Source organism: Melanostigma gelatinosum (assembly GCF_949748355.1).
Source record: "Melanostigma gelatinosum genome assembly, chromosome: 21".
NCBI classification, from domain to species: Eukaryota; Metazoa; Chordata; class Actinopteri; order Perciformes; family Zoarcidae; genus Melanostigma; species Melanostigma gelatinosum.
The window spans coordinates 20,088,982-20,110,022 of NC_136654.1; the positions used below are offsets into that span (position 1 = coordinate 20,088,982).

The window sequence follows — 21,041 nt, forward strand, 5'->3', positions numbered from 1 at the left end:
CCGATGGACCAACCCCCCATGCATCATGCTAGAAGACTGGCTGAGTCCAGCTGTCTGTCTGCAGGGAGAGAGAGAGAGAGAGAGAGAGAGAGAGAGAGAGAGAGAGAGAGAGAGAGAGAGAGAGAGAGAGAGAGAGAGAGAGAGAGAGAGAGACAGCTAGGTCAGATGTCAGTGTATGTGTGTAATGATCCTGAGTTGGACAGCTAGTTCAACTTTGGGCATCTTGCCTCGACACTAACACATAAAAGCGTCATATATTATGTCACCGTTTTACTTAGCTTCTTCAGCTAAGTATGTTAAAATAATTTAACTCTGGTTTTAAGCATCACTTGATACACTTGAAATATTGACATACAAGAAACAATATATATAGACAACTTAACAGACAACAAAGTTAAGCAAACTCACACAAAAAGGGGGCATTAATTCCCAATAAAAGTAATGTACAAAAGTTCCTCATGGTTTAAGTCCCTTTTAATAGATGGATGCACTATTCGACAAATCTGATTTTGTTGCTGATGTAACAAATAGGGAACTTCTGTAAACTAGGGATACAAGTACTTGGGTGACAAGTACAACAGTACAAAACATACAGTATTTTTCAGTAAATCAGGGCCTTTATGGTAGTCAGCCAACTAAAATGGGATGGGGAATTTATATGACGCATTCTCATGTTTTATCAAAAAATATTTGACACATGAATATTCTTTATTCTGCTTATTACAGTTATATATCATACCTGATATGTTGGATGAACTGTGGAGGTTTTTTTTGTGATAAACTGTGGAGTTTGATAACATGTTAATATCATAGGTGCATATGAATATGACGCAGGGCTCGGACGCAGTGCTCTGGCGTAATTACGCACCCCTGAGAATATACGTTCTGCTACTTTCGCTTTCTCAAGTTCTCTGAGGAACAGGAACTTGGCCTAAACTTTGGAGAGGAAAAAAAGATCCACAACCAACTTGTGTGCAGTACTTAAGGTGACATAATATATTACACGAACGAGTGCACGTTCATGCTGTCTAGCCGTTTCTAAACGGAAAAATCTGTTTTTGGCTGACGCGTTTCGAGCGCTGAGCTAACTGAATCAGACACTCGGCTAACACGTTGAATGAAACAACAGCGTATTAAACTGGTGGCATCATGTACAGTAAACGAATCGGTTCATCTGACTGCAGATGGCTGGAGAACCTGCTGAGCCAACTGGTCTTGGAGCTGATGTGGAGGAAGTTAAGCTGACGGGAGACCAGACGGACGCCAAACCTGACCGCAGAGGAAGATTTCTCATCTTTGGGTGACTTCCTTTTTCAACTTTTCCAGTAGTCTGAAGACGTGAAGACATACATCATTGAGAGGAAGTCCACAAGGGATTTAATTCACTTAAAATATTGCAGCCGCAGTCCTATTTATCTCACATTGTTCTGTTTGTTTTTTCTCGCTTCCGCCTTTCCATGTTTTCGTTCATGGCAGTTTCCTCCTCTGTCCTGTTGTTCCGATTTTCACCCCAGGCATTGTTTTAGTGCAGTTCACTGTTTCTGCAGTTTAGGAGAATCTGAAATGAACTGTGATTTGTTTAACAGCCAATTATCATAATATTTCTCTTAAATGCACATTTTTCTCAAGTGATGGTTGTAGAACTATTGCTGTGGTGCTATACCACTTATAAATGAACTATATGTGCACACATACTCGTGTTTAAATACTCAAACTGTTACTTATTCACAATTACTAATAACAAGAGATGAAAAACGTCTCTGTGGTAAGATTGCTTGTACAAGAGAGTGCCACTGGTTTGAAAGCTTGAAAAATATTACCCTTGATTTGACACAGCAACCCAGTTTTTGGATAACCTAGTTAGTGTAACGGGGCAAGGAGCTTTGAAATTATGTTAAAATCAATTTTGGGACCGATGTCAGTCCTCAAGTGGCCGCTCAAAATTAGACTGTATTCCAACAAAGTCTAAAATTGTGGATATGTTAATTCAGTGTGATGTCATAGAACGTGGGCCTTTTCCCAACGTCTGCTTTAAGAGTGTGACAGTGACTCTGTTTGTTCCTGTTTAATACACAAGGTGGCGCCGTGAACCTTTGCAGTGGGGGGAACATTTGTCAACTGTTTCTCCCAGACAGTGGTAATGAAACAAGAGCCCGTGTGCTCTGTCATTTTAGATTGCAAACGAATAAAAGTGCCTTTTTAAAACAGGCTGAATTGATTAAAGACAACACGTTGTATATCAAGGAGTTACGTAGGCCTCCTCTGCTGAATGGTTTGTTTATTTGCCACTTAGTCGTGGTTATCTGGTAGCAAAGATGACCTCCATATTTAGAAGTATTACGTAAAACCAACTCATCTACAGTACTTGTGTGTGTGTCTTTCATTCGAAACAGAATAACTTGTGATGTCTCTTCAGTCATGCCTATCATACCATGTCATCTGTAAATGACTGGTGTATAATGCCATACAGATTGTAACGATAACTGTCTGTATCTTTTGAACTGTTTGGATTTCGGCTAAATCTTGCTTTCAACCAAGACGGTTGATAAATACGATTTCTCTTGGTTATATGTCGGATGTTGAGGTGTTTAGCAAGCAGAAATAGATGTTTTTTAGCCGTACATCTTCTTGTGCATCAAGCTCTAAAGTTGAGGTGATAAGGCTCTCACAGTATGTGTGCCGGTACAGGTGGATTATGTCCCTGTCAGCAGAGGAGCAACTTGTTGCACAGGGGCACAGGGGCCATGTGTGAATAGGCCTTTAGAAAGCACTGGTGTGGTGGCGAGGCTGCTGACTCAGGTAGCTCACAGTGCGCCGCCCCCGTCCTCAGCACCCGCTGGCCCAGTCAGGTGTCCATCCAGTACAGAGAGCATGTCAGTATCCTAGCACACAGCCAACAATTAAGCTGCCAGATCTGGAGAAACTAACTTTTTTGGGGGGGGCAAGTAAAGGAGAAGAAAGGAGACAAAACTAACGCATTTCAGATGCAGAGTGGCGTAGCGCTTAATGACGAACCCAGGTAAGAAGGACACAACCGCCTCGTATTCCTCTTCACCGTCCTCCCACCTGCTACTCTTTCTGCCATGCCCAGCCCACAGCAGAGGGGGGGGGGCTGCGAAAAGTTCTGGATCACATGTTGATTTGAATATGGCTGGGCTGCCTGTGAGTATGTGCATGAGCCATTTGGTGCGCATTGCCGTGTATTGTTCCCGTGGTTGAGTAACTTGATGACGAGGCTCTTCTGGAACACGCCTGGGTTTTCTGAGCCCCGAACTGTTGGCTTTGCTGTCTGGATGCATCTTTTAATGAATGGAAATATGACAGGTCTTTGAGAAGTGCCTCCCGTGGAAGATTTACTCTCGCTCGACCTGCCTTGACGTGGTTAGGATTTTATTTTTTTATCTGCACTGAGCAACAATGTTCTAGTTTCTTCTTTCTTCCGATGGTGGATTACTGCGATCAAATTTGGCTGCGACTTTAATGCCTTATTTGAAAATGTATGTACTCTTTGGCTTCTGAGTAAGTGGATCAGAGTGAGTCAGTTTCACGTGAGTTTTCTTTGCATTGGAAGTCTTGACATTTGCTTATGATGAAGTAACTGTTACGTGTGGAAACATTTGGGCTTGGCTCTCTAAGAGTCAAGAATATTTTATTGAAAATGTTTCACTTTTGCAAGAAGCTGCCATGTAAGATAAGAGAGTTAACATTACGGAAGTTGAAAAATCAAATGGCCTGTCCATTTGTTGTTCTTATCATCATTGTTAGTTACATCCCTTTCACTGTTTTAGTGTGTAATAATGTTGTAGATTTGATTCATGCGACTTCTATACATCAACTTTATGTCCACACAAGTCGCAAGCTTTCAAAAGACCAGCTGAACTTAAAACATTGAGCATTAAGTACAGCTCAAAAGTAGATACAATTGCAGAAATTAAAATTTTAAACAACGCTACCATGAAGTGTTAACTGTCCGTGATGTTCAGTAGGCTACTGAGTTAATTAAAGCAGTCTTTTTACAAGGCAAAGAGTTCATCCGAAATGTCTATATCCGTCCTCCCCAAGAAGCTCAGAGCAAAGGAATTCTATGGGAGTTAAAAAAGGTGTGTTTATGGCCTACCAGATGCTTCTCTGTATTGGTACAACAGAGTGAAAGACACTATGCAGCAGTTGGGAGCGACTGTGTCACAAGTTGATCCAGCCAGTGTTCTACTGGCTGGATGACTCCTGCAATGTGATGGGGCTCCTTGCTTGTCGCGTGGATGATTTCATCTGGGGTGGTTCAGAAACATTCTCCACAACAGTCATCCCTCACTTGAGAGTTGCTTTTCAAGTTGGACGTGAAGCGCACAACAGCTTCAGCCACATTGGAATGGAGGTTCACTCTTTAGAGGATGAGATACAAGTGCAACAAAGTATCTACATAAAGAATCTACAACCCATTCCTGTTGTACACAGCGAGAGGCTCCTCTAACGCTGAGGCTGACATGTTAAAGTCGAAGATTGGCCAAATATTGTGTGTAGCAAGGCAGAGTAGACCCGACATAATGTGTGACATATCCATCCTAGCATCAAGTGTAAAGCATGCTACTGATCAGACTCTGCACTCTGCAAACAAACTTGTCAGGAAACTGAAATCAGAAGAGGTGATCTTGAGGTTTCAGCACTTGGGAAGAGACAGCTCGCTGAAACTAGTGGTGTTCAGTGATTCCTCGATGGGAAACCTTCCAGACGGAGGCATGACTCAGTCGGACACCTGGTCATGCTTATGGGAGAGAATGGACGATTTTCACCCATATGCAGGCAGTGAAAGAGGATCAGGAGAGTTGTCCGAAGCACCTTAGCAGGAGAGACTTTGGCACTTGCAGATGGCATTGACAGTGCAGTCTTTTTGGCCACACTCTACTCAGAACGTACCACAGGCTGCACACAGAACAATTTGCCCATTGTGTGTGTTAACTAGTGCGCATGCGCGTAACCATCGTTGTTAATGTCGTGCATACGTATTAAGTGAAGTCTTAAACATGTACAGTTGTCGCTGGAGTTATTGAATGAACACGTGATTCCCTATTTCTCCTTGACTCTATTAGTAAGAAGAAAAAGGATGGCCAGACGCGGGAGCAGGACTACTCTTCTGAAAGCCATTACAGAATCGTTTCACCAACATTCCAGTATAAGATGAGCCACCAACGAGTGGGCAAGTGCATCATCATCAACAACAAAAACTTTGATGAAAAGACAGGTACGGCGAGCATGTTTCAAACACAGTGTATACCCGATTCAAAAAGAAAAGGTGATCTGAGCAGATTGTCTTGGCAGGGATGAATGTACGCAACGGCACGGACCGAGACGCAGGAGAGCTGTTCAAATGCTTCAAGAGCCTGGGCTTCGATGTCTTCATCTACAATGATCAGACATGTGAGAAGATGGAGAGTCTTCTACGAGAGGGTGAGTAGTGAAGTCCTTACACTTTTCATGTTTCTTTCATGGGGGTAAGTAACAATGTTGAACTGATAGGATGCCAATACCGATCCTAACAAATATGAAACAGAGAAAGCTTTTGGAAAGGCCATGAAAACATTTTCAGTGGTGGAAGGCGGGTTTCTTGCTTCATACACATACTGACATTCTAGTCACGCCGTAAAAAGTCATATAATCAATTGCCAGTTTATTAATACACCAAAACGAATGCAGTCTAATCCAACGCTTCTGCATTGAATCCTTCCACCACAAAGGTGATAATGGAGAGAAGTTGATTTCACTTTGTGGTCATTTTAGAGGCTCCAGTTTGTAGTACTGTTTAGTTGTATTTTGTTACATTAAGATGAGAGCTCCTTATATTTAATCGACTCATTTTGATATATTGTTGGATGGACAAACACGTCTTAGTGTGGCCCAATACAACTGAATCAAAACAAGTTGAATAACAACATTCATCGTTCTTACCTTCATGAAGAGAGGATTTATTGCAGGATTGTTGTACCTCACTTGATTAGTTTAAGTATCTGTATCTAATAAACTGGCAGTAAAACACAGTACAGTAATCGTACTTGCAACAGCATCTTGGTTACCTTATTTTATCAATGTGAAAATGTTTCAATTTTAAGGAAAGTTAAGAATCTCAATACCAGACAGACATTAGCTCTACCGGATTAATTTGCTTTAATACACATGGAGTACAGTTATGAGCCAGTGAAATTGATTCCCCTTTAAGTTGCAGTGGGATCTACATGCACACGTTTGCACGCAAGACTCTTGAACGCTTTTACAGCACATTTGTTTCTTAAAACCGCCAGGTCAGACAGCCGATGGGGCTGTTGTAAAAGCAATTAAACACATCCTCGTTAACCGGCACATTTGTTTTTCCCTTCCGGATGATCACTTTTCTCCTGTGCAACTCGCCGGCTAAAATGTCAACTTTTCACACAATATATCTCAGTTTAATGAGGCCTGAGCCGAGCTAAGAGTTGAGTGTTTGTCTGTGTGTGTATGGGTCAGCCTCGGAGGAAGACCATAGTGACAGCTCGTGTTTCGCCTGTATCCTGCTAAGCCATGGTGAGGAGGGCATGATCTACGGAACGGACGGAGCCATGCCCATCAAGTCCATGACCTCATTGTTCAGAGGGGACATGTGCAAAAGCTTAGTCGGAAAGCCAAAACTCTTCTTCATCCAGGTACGAATTTCTGAAGAGTTTTATTTGCGAAAGATGGTGTGATGTAAAAAAAAAATAAAAAAAAAAGATGTTGTTCAATTATCTTGTAGATTTGTGTCAAGTTCAGCCCTTTGGACCCAAATGGTCGTCCCGAGGGTTGAATGACAAAAACATGTAACTTAAACGTGTGTTTTTGTTGAGAAGCCAGATTAAATCTGCTTTCAGTTGCTCCCCACGGACAGATGATTGCTATTGTGTTAAATCTTGCCCCATCTCAGCTTTTAAAAACAGTTAATTTTCAATTGCTTCACCAGATCATCGTTGAGAAAGCTACTCAGGATCACAATGAAATGTCATTTAATTTACTTCACCAGGCTTGCCGGGGCTCCGAATTTGATGACGGCATACAGACAGATTCGGGTCCGCCAAACGATACCCTGGAGACAGATGCAAATCCAAGACATAAGATCCCTGTAGAGGCAGATTTCCTCTTTGCTTACTCTACTGTGCCAGGTAAACACAGTTTCACCTTTAAGTCGTGCTGTGCCGGATGTATTGGTTGAGCAGCCATTAGTTTCAGTACTGACTCTTGTTGATTTTCCAGGTTATTACTCATGGAGGAACCCTGGGCGCGGCTCCTGGTTTGTTCAGGCGCTCTGCAACGTCCTCAACGAGTTTGGCAAGCAGCTGGAGATAATGCAGATCCTGACACGGGTCAACTACATGGTGGCCACCAGCTTTGAGTCCTGGTCTGAAGACCCACGCTTCAGTGAGAAGAAGCAGATTCCCTGCGTGGTCTCTATGCTGACGAAAGAACTGTATTTCAACTGACCGCCAGCCCTTTCTGACTGACTGACTGACCGACTGACTGACCGTTTCAGGTAGCAACTTAGCATTAAAAGCATTCAGGGATGATTCAGGTCCAGCATGACACTGCACATTTGGAGCACATATGACATTTTACATGTGTAGTTGGGCCCGAAAACAAGCACTCCGTAAGAAAGAAAAATATTATTAGTGGCACTCCGCGTTCATGTGCCGATGGTGAACCTTCTTCCTCTTCTTCAGGTTATTCTTCGGAATAATGGCGTCACATTTGATCTGATCTTCTTTGGACAGGCATGTGAAATATCCATGTTGTCGCACCAACCCGGAAAAATTTGCTGCCACTTTTTGTGGGTTTGGGGAATCATATCTGAATATGTGTCTCTCCATTTTCCAGCATTTGCAATGGATGTTGAAAGGGAACTGTAGAGAGTGGACAGGAGTCTTCCACTTAAATATGGCTCTTGTATTTATTACATGAAATGGGTTCAGAAATAATTAACATTTGATCTGAGAGATCAAATGCAGCCAAAAGCATTTGTAAAGTGTACATCACCATTACACAGTAAAATACACACAGGTGACAGTTGAATGTTTTAAAAGCATATCGAAAGTATTTATGTATAAATACCCACCAGGAAGGTGATTAGAGTGTTTAAAACCCTTTGATCACTGTAGGAATTGATGAGGGAGCTGCTTTGATCACAAGCCCCGTCTGATGCATAAGAGGGGAAAAGCATCTGGAAAATGGATCAGATCATTTTCAGCTATCTGTGTTTCAATGTTTTCAGCTGTCAGTTGTTAGATAAAAAGAGATAACAGAAAAAAAAGACAACACTCCAATGAGCAGAAACATGTGACGATGCTTTCGCCAAAGGCTCAGTGTCTCAGCCTTCCTAGCAAGTTTTAAGTTGGTAGCAGCATGCTGGCATCCTCAGGTTCTTTAATGTCCCATGAAGTGGGTTCTTGTAATGTTAAAGAATGTCATATACGTATGGCTAGGAAGGTGTGATCTTTTGCTGTGTTGTGATTAGTTCTATGAGATTTTGGGTCAAGTGCATAGTATATCGTCCACTCCCACAAAAACAAGGATTATTTGCAATTTGCCAATTTTATTAGCCTGATGTTGAAGACTTCACTTGCTTGTTGTTCACTCCAAAGGAAGTGAAGACGCATTTGTCTCGGTCCAACAAATCAGTTTATGAATTTCCCTTTTTTTTAATCTTTAAAGTCAGACATTCCTCTTTATTAACTTTGATAAATAAAAGGATACATGCGGTATGATTTTTACACTAGAAAGAGAACTGTCAAAAACTGTGTCATACATTTGGGAAATATTATATTGTGAAGCTGGACTTGGGCCCAAACCACATCATTTTACTGTATATTAGTGTTGTACATTGTCATAACATACACTACACTCTGGTAACAGATACCCAGCAAAGTCTTCCTGTATTTTTTTTTTTTTAATTGACCTTTGATTTAGAAAGACACAAATCATAAAGAAAGTAGTTTTATGGTAAAATATAAAATCTGTTTTATATCGTAGACATTTGCTGATGGTCATTTCAACTTGCACAAAGTTTGTTTCTGCAAATACGCTGTGTTAATGTGCCAAAGTCTGTCAATCACAGAGGCAGCTATTACTGGTGGTGACAAGTCTGACCATACACAATCCACATGTCCGCAACACACAATCATTGTTGCTGCAATGTTTTTACATTATTCACACCATTGCATGTGTCAGTAACTTAGGGGAAAAGTTAACCAAGAGCCGTAATTTGTCATTTTATTTTCCCCTTTTCACTTGTATTTTTAATCAGTTTTTTAATTTTTTTTTTTTTGATAACACTTTTACATCATATTTCTAGTTGCCAGAATTTTGGTCAATGTTGGCCGTTCTACACCAAGTGCACTTGTCCAATACAGCCACAACTCGACACATGGATCTCTGATCAGCGATGTGGTGCCCAACCTGTGCTGAAAGGTGTGTTTGCTCCACTTGTTTTCGATTGGAACTGAGGGAGGGAGAGAAAATATTTTTCAGGGGAAAATTTTAAAATGCTTTCTGGTGTTAAATGCTGTTGTCCTCAGGAATATATTAGAAAAGATTTGGAAAAATGAATGAATGTATTACATTGAAAGTTTAATCAGGCCCAATTTCTTTTTCATTTGGGGCAATACCTTGTTTAATTAACTTCAAAAACAGAGGAATGCTTATGTAAACACTTTATTGTATTGAACATAAAGAATTTATTCTCTAATGCGTTTTGTTTCATATTTCTTGCGCATCTGTAAACACAGACACAATAAAAGGCCACAACAAGGAAGATGTTTAAACTGAATATCACCGAAAACAAATATTGAAGACACTCAAAGTGTAGTTTAGACTTGTAAAAAAAAAAATCCATATAAAAAGTTAGAACCACTGTTAGGTGTAATTTTCATCAGCCCATACTATAAGTAGACAAACATCCTCAGCTTTCTGTTATTTGTTATTTTTCTTTACTTTATTTTTCCTGCTGTCATAAAAATACCACAAAAAAAATGCTATTGTAAATATGAAATACCAAATGTGCCTTAATCCACAGCAGAAATTACTCTCCAACACATTTACACTATTTACTACTGTTTGAGTAACATCTGATGAAAACCCATTGTTGGTTCTGGTGCTTTCAGTGGATTTGTTGACCATAAGAAAAGTGTAGAATATCACCAGCATTAACCTTGAAGTACAATTTGCTATTTAATGGTTAATTGGCTATCAGATAGCAGATCTATCCTAGCTAGAGCCTTTAATTGTCTGGATTTGACCTGCAAAAACTTCAGTGAGACATGTTGCTTGTCTTATATAGCACCGATCTTTGCACAAATCATGTGTTTTTATGCTCCAATTTCTGATTAGCCTTGCTATGAACATATTGGTAACACTTTACCTCCCTCCCACGTTACCCATATTTAAAAAAAATAAAAAATAAAAAGTTTGTTAAAGTGGCTATCAGTCCATGCCAGTGAGCTTTCACTCGTGACCACTGTCACATATTTTAATAAATACAATCGAGACAAACATCTACAATTCATGAAGTGATGATTTGGCATCTTTATAAACTGTTATTTGTAGATGCTTTAAAACAAACGTACAGGAGTTTAATTGGTTTTTGAAACTGGTTAAACATACAAGAATGTCTTTAGGAGTAAGACGAGGACACTTGAAATGCCAACATGAAGCTACATAATGAAAATGAAATGTGTAGTGTGTGGCTCATATAAGAAGCTTAAACTTAATTGTATGGATTTTGGAAGTAAAGGAACTGGAAATAGTCGAATGATGTTGCATATTTTTAGTAACAATTCTGGTGAATTCTGAAATTGTGCTGCATAAACTGCATTCCTCAGTCTAGGAAAAGGCTTTTGAAGAAAATCAAATGGTCAGTGTTTGAACAATCTGGTAAAATGTATCATTTTACAAATAAAACACAGACTCGGTGTCACAGTACAACCTGCAATTGCTGCACACTTACAAAGAGTGTATTTTTTAATTCAGCATACAGTTTGAGCATGACAGTTGAAGAATAGCCCTCAGAAATAAATCATTTCATAAATCAAGTCATTTCTTTGTCAGAACTCGTATCTGTTTAATAGCGCCATTTAAACTTGAAACGTTAATCTCGGAAAGGCTGAGACGATGTCATGGGAATATTAACAATGTCAGATTATTTGATGTTCAGGGTTGTAGAGGCTATAGATTTGTCCTTGTCTTCTGTGGACATCATTTTGCACTTTAAATATAAAACCCTTTGATGTTGTCTTTGTCCGGGAGTGGCATCGGTCACCAGATGTAATTTAAAAAAGGATAAAAACACATTTCACACGTAAATGACAGAACAGCAAACCGCCCTCAGCTGTCGAAGGCACCATTTCTGCTTCTTATCGGAAAGAAATAGGTGAGGAGCAGCCTGAGGCTCATCCCCATTCTGGCTGCATATTAATTCACAATACACTCCCGAGGTGTGGACAATATGAAATACTGATCTCTTCCTTCATCTGTTAGTTATTCCTCCTCCCCTAATTACTTTCGAAGCATTCTCGAGATAAATTGGGAAAGGGTTTGGAAAGGCCCCCTTTTTTTCCTTCTATAACCACAACATATATACAAGAAAGGCATTTTAACATACAATGTATCCTTCTACTTGTGCCCTCAAGCAGGTGTCATTAGACTGGCATGGCTTAGAAAGACATTTCATTCACATGTCACACCACTGGGCAAACTGGAAATGATTCAGCGTTGCTGGGTGATGACATAGGAATGCAACGCAGACAGTTCTTGCTCAAGTGTATACAGTCGTACGACACGAATATTTGTAGCAACAATGGATCTTTCCAAATTATTATTGAATTACTTCTTGAGGATCATGCATATTGATTCAGAACATCATCCTCATGATCTTCACTTGAGCACCGTAGCTTCTAGTCATCTTAGATTGGAAGATAATTATTAGAAACAGCGTTCTTACAGAAGTCTATATACAGTAACTGTGCAAATTTCACAATTTTTGCACGACACGCCTTGTACATCAACATTTTATCTCTCGAGCTCAGGAGCTTGTGTCGTGAGAATGTCTTTGTTTCGCGTCATACAGGCGGCATCAGGAAATATGTTCCAGTAAAACCTCTGCCTTTTGTTTCCTTCTAGGGACCGCTTACGAGAACAAACAGCTTACCTGGAGTAAATACAATACACAATGAATGACATCATAAACCACGCTCTGTGGAAACTGCACATCATTGATTACACACCGATCTAATCGTTTATACATATAATGCGAGTCATGGCGAATGAGATTTTACAATCATCAAATAATCACTTTAAGCTTCTCCCGACGTTTATATCGAGTAAACTAGTAGATCAACTGATCTATAGGAACTGCCCACAGCCCTGGGAAAATACTGTCAGTTATCTAAAGTGGTCAATGCACGGTGCAAACCAACAAAACAATAACCGTCTCAAATCTAACGCTCAGTCACTGCAGGGGCAGTTTGGTGAATGCAGAGGCTGGCCTCCAGGTAGACGCAGGATGGTCACTTTCACCTGAAACAAGTAATAATTTACCGGTTCAGAGGACTCGTCACACATTCATCGTCACATCCTGGATGCTGAGTTGGTGTTTTGTGTGCTGCCACATTGCCGTACCTCATTTTTGAGACACTTGGTCATGTACATGTTGAACTCCTCCACGCTGCCGGTGTGCAGGTCATTAACTGCCAGAATTTGGTCTCCTTTGTGAAACAGGCACACTGTCTGTGGCTGGCCTGTCCACACAGACACACTGTGACACACACAATCACACATTCTGGTTTTTAGTTCCATCCTGTAGCTCTCATTCAGACAGTGTTTGACATGTGCTTTTCATTTTTTGCACATCCATGTCATGGCCAAATACTTCCATATTTTCCTTCTATTGGAACTAACAGGCACCCTTTCCAGCTGTGGGCCCCTATAATCAGCACCACCTTGCATTTAATATCTTGAGGCCACTGAATGTCTGTTGAAAATGTAAATGTATTTGTCACAATCTGCACGGCTTCTCTACACAAGAGACGTTTCAGCCGCGTCTATTTCTCACACGTCTGATGAAATATATTATGTGGTCACGTTTCACTTGATTTTCATGCTTCGAATCTCGTTTATTCTGTTTGACGTGCGCGTTGCATCCACTGATTTCCCCCCTGGCCTCTTCTTGTTGTGTTTCAGGTCTGCCATGCCTCTCTCTGTGTCTGATAATCCACACCTGGCTCTCAATCAACAATCAGCGGAGCTGTATATCTACTCCCAGGATCAGTGTTCCTGACCCTTTTGGCTCTTGCGCTGTCTGTTGCTGTGTTTAAATGATTAAACTGTATTTTCTTTGAAAGCACCAGCTCTGCTAGTTCCTCAATCCTTTGTCTTTGTTAGTCTTGGTGACTTTTAATAATCAAGCCTTGTAGGGGTTCTTTGCTATTTATTTCACAAATTTTCACCAGTTTTGTGGCAAGTTGGGGAGATAAATATTGCTTTTTTGTTTGATTCAGTAGAATAATGGAGTTTTTATTTTCTAGTGGGCGTGGCTTCTGTTTGTTATTTTGGCCTTGGAGACCCTGACCTCTTATTCGCTTCTGTTTCTGCTTCTTCCCTGTTAATCATCTTAAAAACTTAAAGTGCTCCAGCAGCCCGTTCTTGCTTTGTTGGTGCCATCTTGTTTTTCTACATCCTGAGACTTTGGATTTTGTGCGATGAATGCCAAGAGCAGTTACTAGATCTTAGTATAAATACATGCCCACATTTTCACACGATACAGCTAAATGCTCTGACTCATCCCCCACAAATGAATCGACAGATCCTGCCGTGCAGCATTAAGGCTGTCTCGCATTTCTCAAGTGGAAATGTAAGGACGTGCAGTATGTCGTGTTTTCAAACAATTGAAATGCTTGATTTGTGGGATGACAGCAGGGAACGCTAAAACGCATCTGAGGGTTTTCATGAATATTAATGAATAAAAATGTGTTCAGGATCATTTGTGAAGCCTTTCCACATATCTCAATCAAAGCAGTCCAATATCTGAGACTGGGATTGTTTTGATATACACTGCAATGAAGTAAGTGTTCCTTACCATGGTTTCCCATCCACTTTTGTTAGTGTAAGGTATTTAATCAAATCTGCCTGCCGGACAAGAATATCTCTCTCCCCGATGGTGAAGTTGTCAGAGCTTGAAAGAAAAAGAAAAGAAAAGCTTTATTAAGGGTATTGTGTCACTTTGCTCGATAAAAACCAAAATCTCAATTCAAAATGTCAATTGAACTTGAAAGGTTTTCCTGAAGTTATTGTTTGAGTTGCATATTCATTTTTGTAAATCTTTAGTAAAGTGCTCGATGTCGGTAACTCCATGGATCATAGGTGCAAGAAACATCGGTCAGCCTATGATGTGGGGAACAAGAACAAAGTGGAAACCTTTGAACAGCTCTTTAAAATTCTGCAGGCAAAGTCCCCTGAGTTACTATAGTGTTTAATGTCGAGCACTGCTTATTGTGATCTCACTATCACCAAACCTTCAGAAACCACTCTAACCCGTCCAGCAACATGTCAACGCTGGTCTCAGCATTCCTCTCCGGTTTCTCATTGAACCGAGTCACCTTTTTCTTCGCTGTAACAAACATTACAAAGCTGTTTTTGACTTTCTAAAGCACAGACGGTGCCTCAGTCTGTGTTCCAAATGTGTCTTAGTGCTATTAGAATGAAAGCAACTATTGAATGAGTACTGATGATGCCTCAGTTGATCATCACACCGCACATCAAAATGTCCCTATTTGCAGTGTATTCTTACAAGAGAGGTGATAGCGCCCACTTGGTGGTTATTTCTTTGGATTCAAGTTCAATCTCACCTTTCAATAGAGCTACATTCATCCAGTGTCTGCACATTTTGGCCCTCCAGCATTTCTACAGGAGAGATGGCATCGTTGTCACTGGAGCTGCTGTCTGACGTCAGACGGGTTCTTTCTCTGCAAAAGCAAGAAACGGCATGATGGGATTATAACGTCAGATATTGGTGTGTGTTACATTCAGTTACCGGTCGCTGATGAACTCTCGGTTAACATCTAGCAAAAGTCCGTAAGACAGCTCGGAGAGACAGTGGGAATAAACCACAACGAGGCTTTCACCAAGCAGGAACCACGGCCAGCGCTCTACGCTGAGTATGAAATATCATCTGAATCTGCATGCACGATGGAGGGGAGCTTCACTGGCAGACAGCATGAGAACAGATGTCGGCGCTGTATTAGAAGCCTTGGATGTGCCAAAGTCCACATTAGTCCTTGTGGCAGACAATAACGACAATTAAAGACGAAGAAATAGTTTGACGACGGGTGAAAGATCCTCGCACACTCCAAAAACCAAAAGAGGGTTCTCTGAGTTATACAAAAAGAGCACATGATGTCTCGAGATTTATTAAAATAGTTCATAAAAGCAGCGTGAGAAAAGCAAATCATTCGCAAATCGCTGTGGAGGCGCTACATAAATTCGAATTAATGAAGAGACACTTTAGAAAGGAGTCCTTTAACCCATATGCCCATTGTAGTAGAGAGGATGTTATTCAGTGTGGCAGCACAGCAGGTGAAATGCACAAAAATCACACCGTTTTGTCTTGTAGCAGATTTAGGAAAACAAACAGCAGGAAAGAGTATTTTCATACAGGGGATGATGGCATAAAACAGCTGGACGAGGCACAATGTGTATGCTTTTAATTGATCGCATGTTTTGGTTTTGGTAAACAAGCAATGAAATCTGATTGGCTAAAAACCTGCCCTCCTTGAGAAGGTCTGACAGTCTGACTCGACTATTTTTGAAATGATTACTTTTCCAGATGTAAAGTTGATTCACAACAACGAGTCACTCCTTGCAAGGGTGTTCCAGCTTCAGTCTTACTCTGTCTGGCATGACTGTTAGCTCATGGTGGCTAACATTAGCTAACGTTAGAACAAGGATAGATATTGTTTTATAATGAGCACCGCTGAGTTGGTGTCATGGTCCTGCTATTTGTCTTGCAGTCTGCCTTCTGCTTGTTTAACTTGCTGTATTTGAGCATTTTCCCGCCTTCTTGATTGTTACACCTGTCCACTTAGTCCTGCTTCAAGACTTTATGACTGCGCTACTTGTGTTACATTTACACGACAGCTTAACATTTACAATTACCCCATACAAGGTCTATTACCACATATTTTCATGGCTCAATTGTATTTAAATTTGCATGATCAGTGCCACCTTGTAACACCTCTTACACGAGATGAAAAGATATGCATCAAGCACACAAGTTGCCAAACAGGCTCTGTGTCAACAGTTCTGTGCTGTAAAAAGAACGCCCTCATTGTTGTCAGTTTAGGTATTTGAGCCAATTTATCTCTGATGACTGAGCTATTTCCGTATCTAGGGAACTGACAAAACATGTTACACAAAGAGCATAGGACACTGAAGACAAGGTGAAAATTCAGAAATACACACGGCCCACAAAAAAAATAGAAAGCAACCTTGCAATTAATCTCAGCTCTACCTGTCCTCAGCTGCTGGCTCCTCATCGAATGAAGGCACTGGGGAAAGCTGCTTCCTCAGCTTGTCAAAGACTTCAGTGACAGACCTCATCAGGGTGCCTGTGGTAACCTTCTCAACTTCAAGGTCCCTGGAAACATTTGGCACAATGATCTGCTTTCAGTCTTAACAACAACAAACAAGTATCATCACTGTTGGGAAACCTGATTTGTTTTTGCTTTCACTCTGTGAATCAAACTTACGCTGCCTGTGCCACTCGAGCGTTCTGTCGAATTTCGAACATTGATTCATATCTGCAAGGGACAGATATTCAAAACAACAGACAAATAATATTAGATACAGTAGAAGTCAACATGTATCGGATCAATACACTGTTGCATTTTCAATAATCAACACTCACACCATGTCCAAGCTTCTGCGCCGGGTCGAGATGTTTTTCTCTTGTGTTGAGTAGGCTCTCGGGTAGTCATAGATTGGATTCGCAGGCTCTGATAAAGGCCGATTGGCATAATCTTCACCCTGCTGGCCAATCACAAATGACATACTGTAGGCAACCAAGAGATCACCTCCAATTCTCCATCACCCAATCTGACAACTCTTAAAGAAATCTCCCTTTTGAATTAGATTTGTGTTCACGAATTACAATCAAGTTAAGATGTCGCACCTTTGATTTTTCGGCATTGAGTCGGTATGATGAGTCGGTATTCAAAGCATTTGAGGACGGATCAGACAGCGACCGAAGTTTCAACTCTGCCTGTGAAAGAAAACACACACATTAAAGCACCTAAAGGAAGAATTATGAGACAACCCCGGAGGAAATATACACATATGTATATGTTGCTGTCAGCCCATTCATCTCAGTGTCCCCAAGTCAGATGCATTAGTTACACGATTAAGCTATTATAGATGGCTCAGGTAACAGTGAGTCAATAAAGACCTGTATTTGAGATATTTTGGGGTAATTTCACTGAAATTGATCCAGATTTTCGATAACAACACTGACAGCACCAGCCATAAGTTCACCTGGGTCGATATTTATGTTGTGCTAATAATTCTTACATTTTGTGAGAATTTCTGGCACGAAACCGCTGAATACACCCAGAATGTAATGTTCTTATGAGTTAGAGCCCTGTTGGTATCTTTACTCTGATGGCTTAATGTACAGGTGGTGTCAACATTCTATAGACATGGAGTGCCTGGGCGGAGTGTTTAGCGCGTATGCCATATAACTGGAACGTCCCGGGGTAAATTCTGATCTTGGGACCTGTGTAGCATGTCACACCCCTCTCTCTCTCTCTCTCTCTCTCTCTCTCTCTCTCTCTCTCTCTCTCTCTCTCTCTCTCTCTCTCTCTCTCTCTCTCTCTCTCTCTCTCTCTCTCTCTCTCTCTCTCTCTCTCTCTCTCTCTCTCTCTCTCTCTCTCTCTCTCTTCTCCTCTTCTACAGTGTCCTCTGTCAAATAAATGGACTGACCTCAACAGGCACAGCTGCAGATTTCTTTTTCTGCAAAGGAAAACAGGAAGAACAGGAAGTCAAATAGAAAGTGGATCGGTGGTTGCTTGTTGCATTCGCCAGGGACACTGAGGGGATTCAGACTGAGCAAGTGTTGTGACATTGGAGGAAGAGGTGGATAGCAGGACATAGAGGGTGAAGACGAGTGACAAGAAGATAAAAGCAACTTATCGGATGACAAAACTTGTTAGCGTTCATTTGAGCCAGGTGACAACAAGAAATGTGAAAGAACATGAACCTCATTAAAAGAAATAGTTCAACATTTTGTAAAATATGTTTATTTGTTTATTTTTTCCCAAGAGAAGATCGATATCACTCTCATATAAGCTGGAGCCAGCAATCTGTTAGCTTAGCTTAGTTTAGCAGAAAGACTAGACTGCTGCTGTTCAAAGGTAACAGTCTGCCTCCCATGTCATATCTCATTTGTTTGCTTTCATTGTTTTACAGGAAGTATTTATTAACCAGGAGCACTGACTTCCTCTGGTTGTCTTTGCAACTGTTCCCAGCCATGAAGTAGTTCAGCACAAACTTCACTGTAAAAAAACCCCTTTGTGTTTGTTTGTACTTATAAAATTATATGAGAGTGCCATCGATCTTTAACCGACAAGATAATAGAGCTGGTAGGTGTGTTTTTAAACCTTAGGTCACAGGCGGGCGAGCCATCGATCTTCTCACCTGTCTGCCTATAACAAAATGACTAAACGTATTTTCCAAAATATTGAACAATTCCTTTAAATGTGGTTCGTCCTTTAAATATTTACCTCAAGTGTTGGCTGCTCATGAGACATTTCCTTTTGTAGAAAAACAAACAAACATGATCGATAAAGACAAATGCAGTGTAGAGACTCTTGGTCTCAATAAGGTGTTACAAAACATGATGAATAACTAGAATCTCAATGTACCTCTGAACTCATACATTGATGTGGCCGGTTTTTCAGGGCTTCAAACAGGTCGGCGAACCAGCCGTCCACTTCCTCACTAAAAGCAAGCGGGGCAAATGAAACACTGAACATCATTTTTGAAATGATGGCTGTTACGTTTATTTTAAAATTCAATTGGATCTTTTAAATGAATGCAATCCATGTAATTTATCTGTCATGAAAATCCCAAACCAAACTCTTAAAAAATGTATCCTGATTTAAATGGCTGCATTTGTGCACAATCCAAAGCGATTTAGTTGGAACAAAATGTTGTTTTTTTTAAATACCCAGACAAACTGTGATCCAATATTCCAGGCTATTGATGACAGGGTTTTAATTAAGATTTGAAATGAAAGTTTTTACAGTACAGTGTAGTAAAATGCATGGAAGTGAAACAAAATCCATCTCAGTGCTTTATTATCCCATGTAAAAAAAAAACAGCTGACTGACCTGTTCTCACCCACGAGGAAGTAGTCCCGCTCAGCTGCCCTGATGTAGAGCACACAGGATGGAGAGCACTTGAGGTTCTTCTGGACCCAACTCCATTTCTGGTGGTTTTCAGGGCTCACATACAACAGTGAGATACTGACAGAGGGACACAAATGACACAAATGTTGAAAGAAAAAACTAAATGTAATGCTGGATCTTCTCTCAAAAACAAAGCTGGTTCAACTGCATTTGCGCTCTATTAATTAAATGCGGTTAATTCGTGAATTTGTGAGAACATACTGTGATAATTCAATCCCTCCAAGGGGCCTGTCCTTCTCCTCTGGACTCCTGAAATACTTCAGTAGGTGCTCATGCTCGCTGACTTTGAACAGCACAAAATACCGCTTCTTCCATGATTTCTGCAGGAGAAACATGATTGAAAAAAGAAAAGAAATGTAATAAAACACACACGCACACACACACATAAATAGCTGCAAATCATCCATCATGCCAACTCTGTCACCTCTGTCTTCAACAGTTTTTGGGGGGGAGACTTGAACAGGTATCCAGATCTTATTTCCGTCGTGCCTGCGATTGGTTTGTAGAACACCGCATTTTCGCCTAAGGTCAAAAGAAAAGCCCGATGTTTTCGGGTCAATATGTTGAAATTGTTTATTTATTTACAGAAATATATATATTTTTTTCTACAGTCATTCCACAAACGCACACACACACACATGACAAACCCAATAAATCTCATAAGACAGTTCCCCAGCTAACCCCTTGATCTATTGTGTGTGGTGGCTTGTTGATGAAAATATACCCCTTATTACTACATAACCTCGACATAAACTTTGTTTTTGTCCCTGTCTTACTTTGAATAATTTATTGGATCGTACTTGTCTTCACTTGTACTCACTTTTTTACACAATAATACAAAAAAAACAAAAAACATTAATACATTAGCACATTCCCGGTTTCCTTCTCAAATGAATGTTTTGTGACTTGAAAAGATCAGCTGTAAAAACTGTTTTGGTTTTGTAAGCAGCACCAAAAATTCAAGTAAATAACTACACGTATCACCTAAATCAAACCACAAAGAAGATTACCTGTACCTGCGCTCTTCTGGCCCTTATGCATTGTGACACCACACCTAAACAAAAAGAACACAGGAATGTATCAGTCTCTGTCACCTCAAATGAGAGAATGAACAGAGCTCTATACAGGTAACAGAGTTTTAAATTCAGGTTTTTGTTCATTCTTATTTTCGATTGATAGATATTTTCCAGTCAAGGTAAATCTGCCAAAAACAAAGTCAAAGTATCTCAGGCCTTTGTTAACTTTAACACAATTCAGCACTCACTTTTCGAAGACGGAATCAAACATGTGTTGGCAAGTGGAGGCATATTCTCTTTTTGTATCACATCACAAAGCAGTACGGTAAAGACTCATATTTTGAACACATGACTCACTATATACGCTGGCTCTAACAGTAAAAACAAAACACAATATTGTTATTCTTACCTGTGGAGCACCTTGAGAGATACTGCTCACCTCGCTCTCTGTGTTGCTGCATGAGGAAGCTCCAGTACCTTTCCAGTAGATAGTAAAGGTATACTCACGCCGGGAACTGGA

General features: G+C 40.5%; 2 protein-coding genes across 8 annotated transcripts; one reads left to right on the forward strand and one right to left on the reverse strand.

The window, feature by feature from the left end:
• Positions 1–863: 863 nt before the first annotated feature.
• casp7 (caspase 7, apoptosis-related cysteine peptidase) lies at positions 864–9,719 on the forward strand. The gene is made up of 7 exons (XM_079293258.1): positions 864–986; positions 1,185–1,300; positions 5,088–5,239; positions 5,317–5,445; positions 6,496–6,671; positions 7,025–7,163; positions 7,255–9,719. Exons 2-7 carry the CDS (start codon positions 1,185–1,187, stop codon positions 7,479–7,481), a joined length of 939 nt encoding a protein of 312 aa, XP_079149384.1. The 5' UTR covers positions 864–986; the 3' UTR covers positions 7,482–9,719.
• A 1,339-nt stretch (positions 9,720–11,058) lies between these two features.
• LOC306794901 (pleckstrin homology domain-containing family S member 1-like) lies at positions 11,059–21,011 on the reverse strand. 7 transcript variants are annotated; one of them, XM_079293144.1, is made up of 16 exons: positions 20,931–21,011; positions 20,522–20,559; positions 19,930–20,027; positions 19,707–19,825; positions 19,428–19,562; positions 18,960–19,035; positions 18,819–18,848; positions 18,019–18,048; positions 17,213–17,302; positions 16,949–17,070; positions 16,791–16,841; positions 16,553–16,678; positions 14,892–15,008; positions 14,123–14,218; positions 12,667–12,802; positions 11,059–12,564 (listed from the first exon to the last, which is right to left on the reverse strand). In XM_079293144.1, the coding sequence occupies exons 2-16, from the start codon at positions 20,544–20,546 to the stop codon at positions 12,493–12,495; spliced, it is 1,323 nt and encodes a 440-aa protein (XP_079149270.1). In that variant the 5' UTR covers positions 20,547–20,559; positions 20,931–21,011; the 3' UTR covers positions 11,059–12,492. The 7 variants fall into 7 exon arrangements, 6 of the variants coding, with proteins under 6 accessions (XP_079149270.1, XP_079149269.1, XP_079149271.1 ...); XM_079293143.1 differs by having other exon boundaries at positions 16,949–17,067; positions 20,516–20,559; positions 20,931–20,965; XM_079293145.1 differs by having other exon boundaries at positions 14,892–15,002; positions 20,516–20,559; positions 20,931–20,965.
• Between the last annotated feature and the right edge of the window lie 30 nt (positions 21,012–21,041).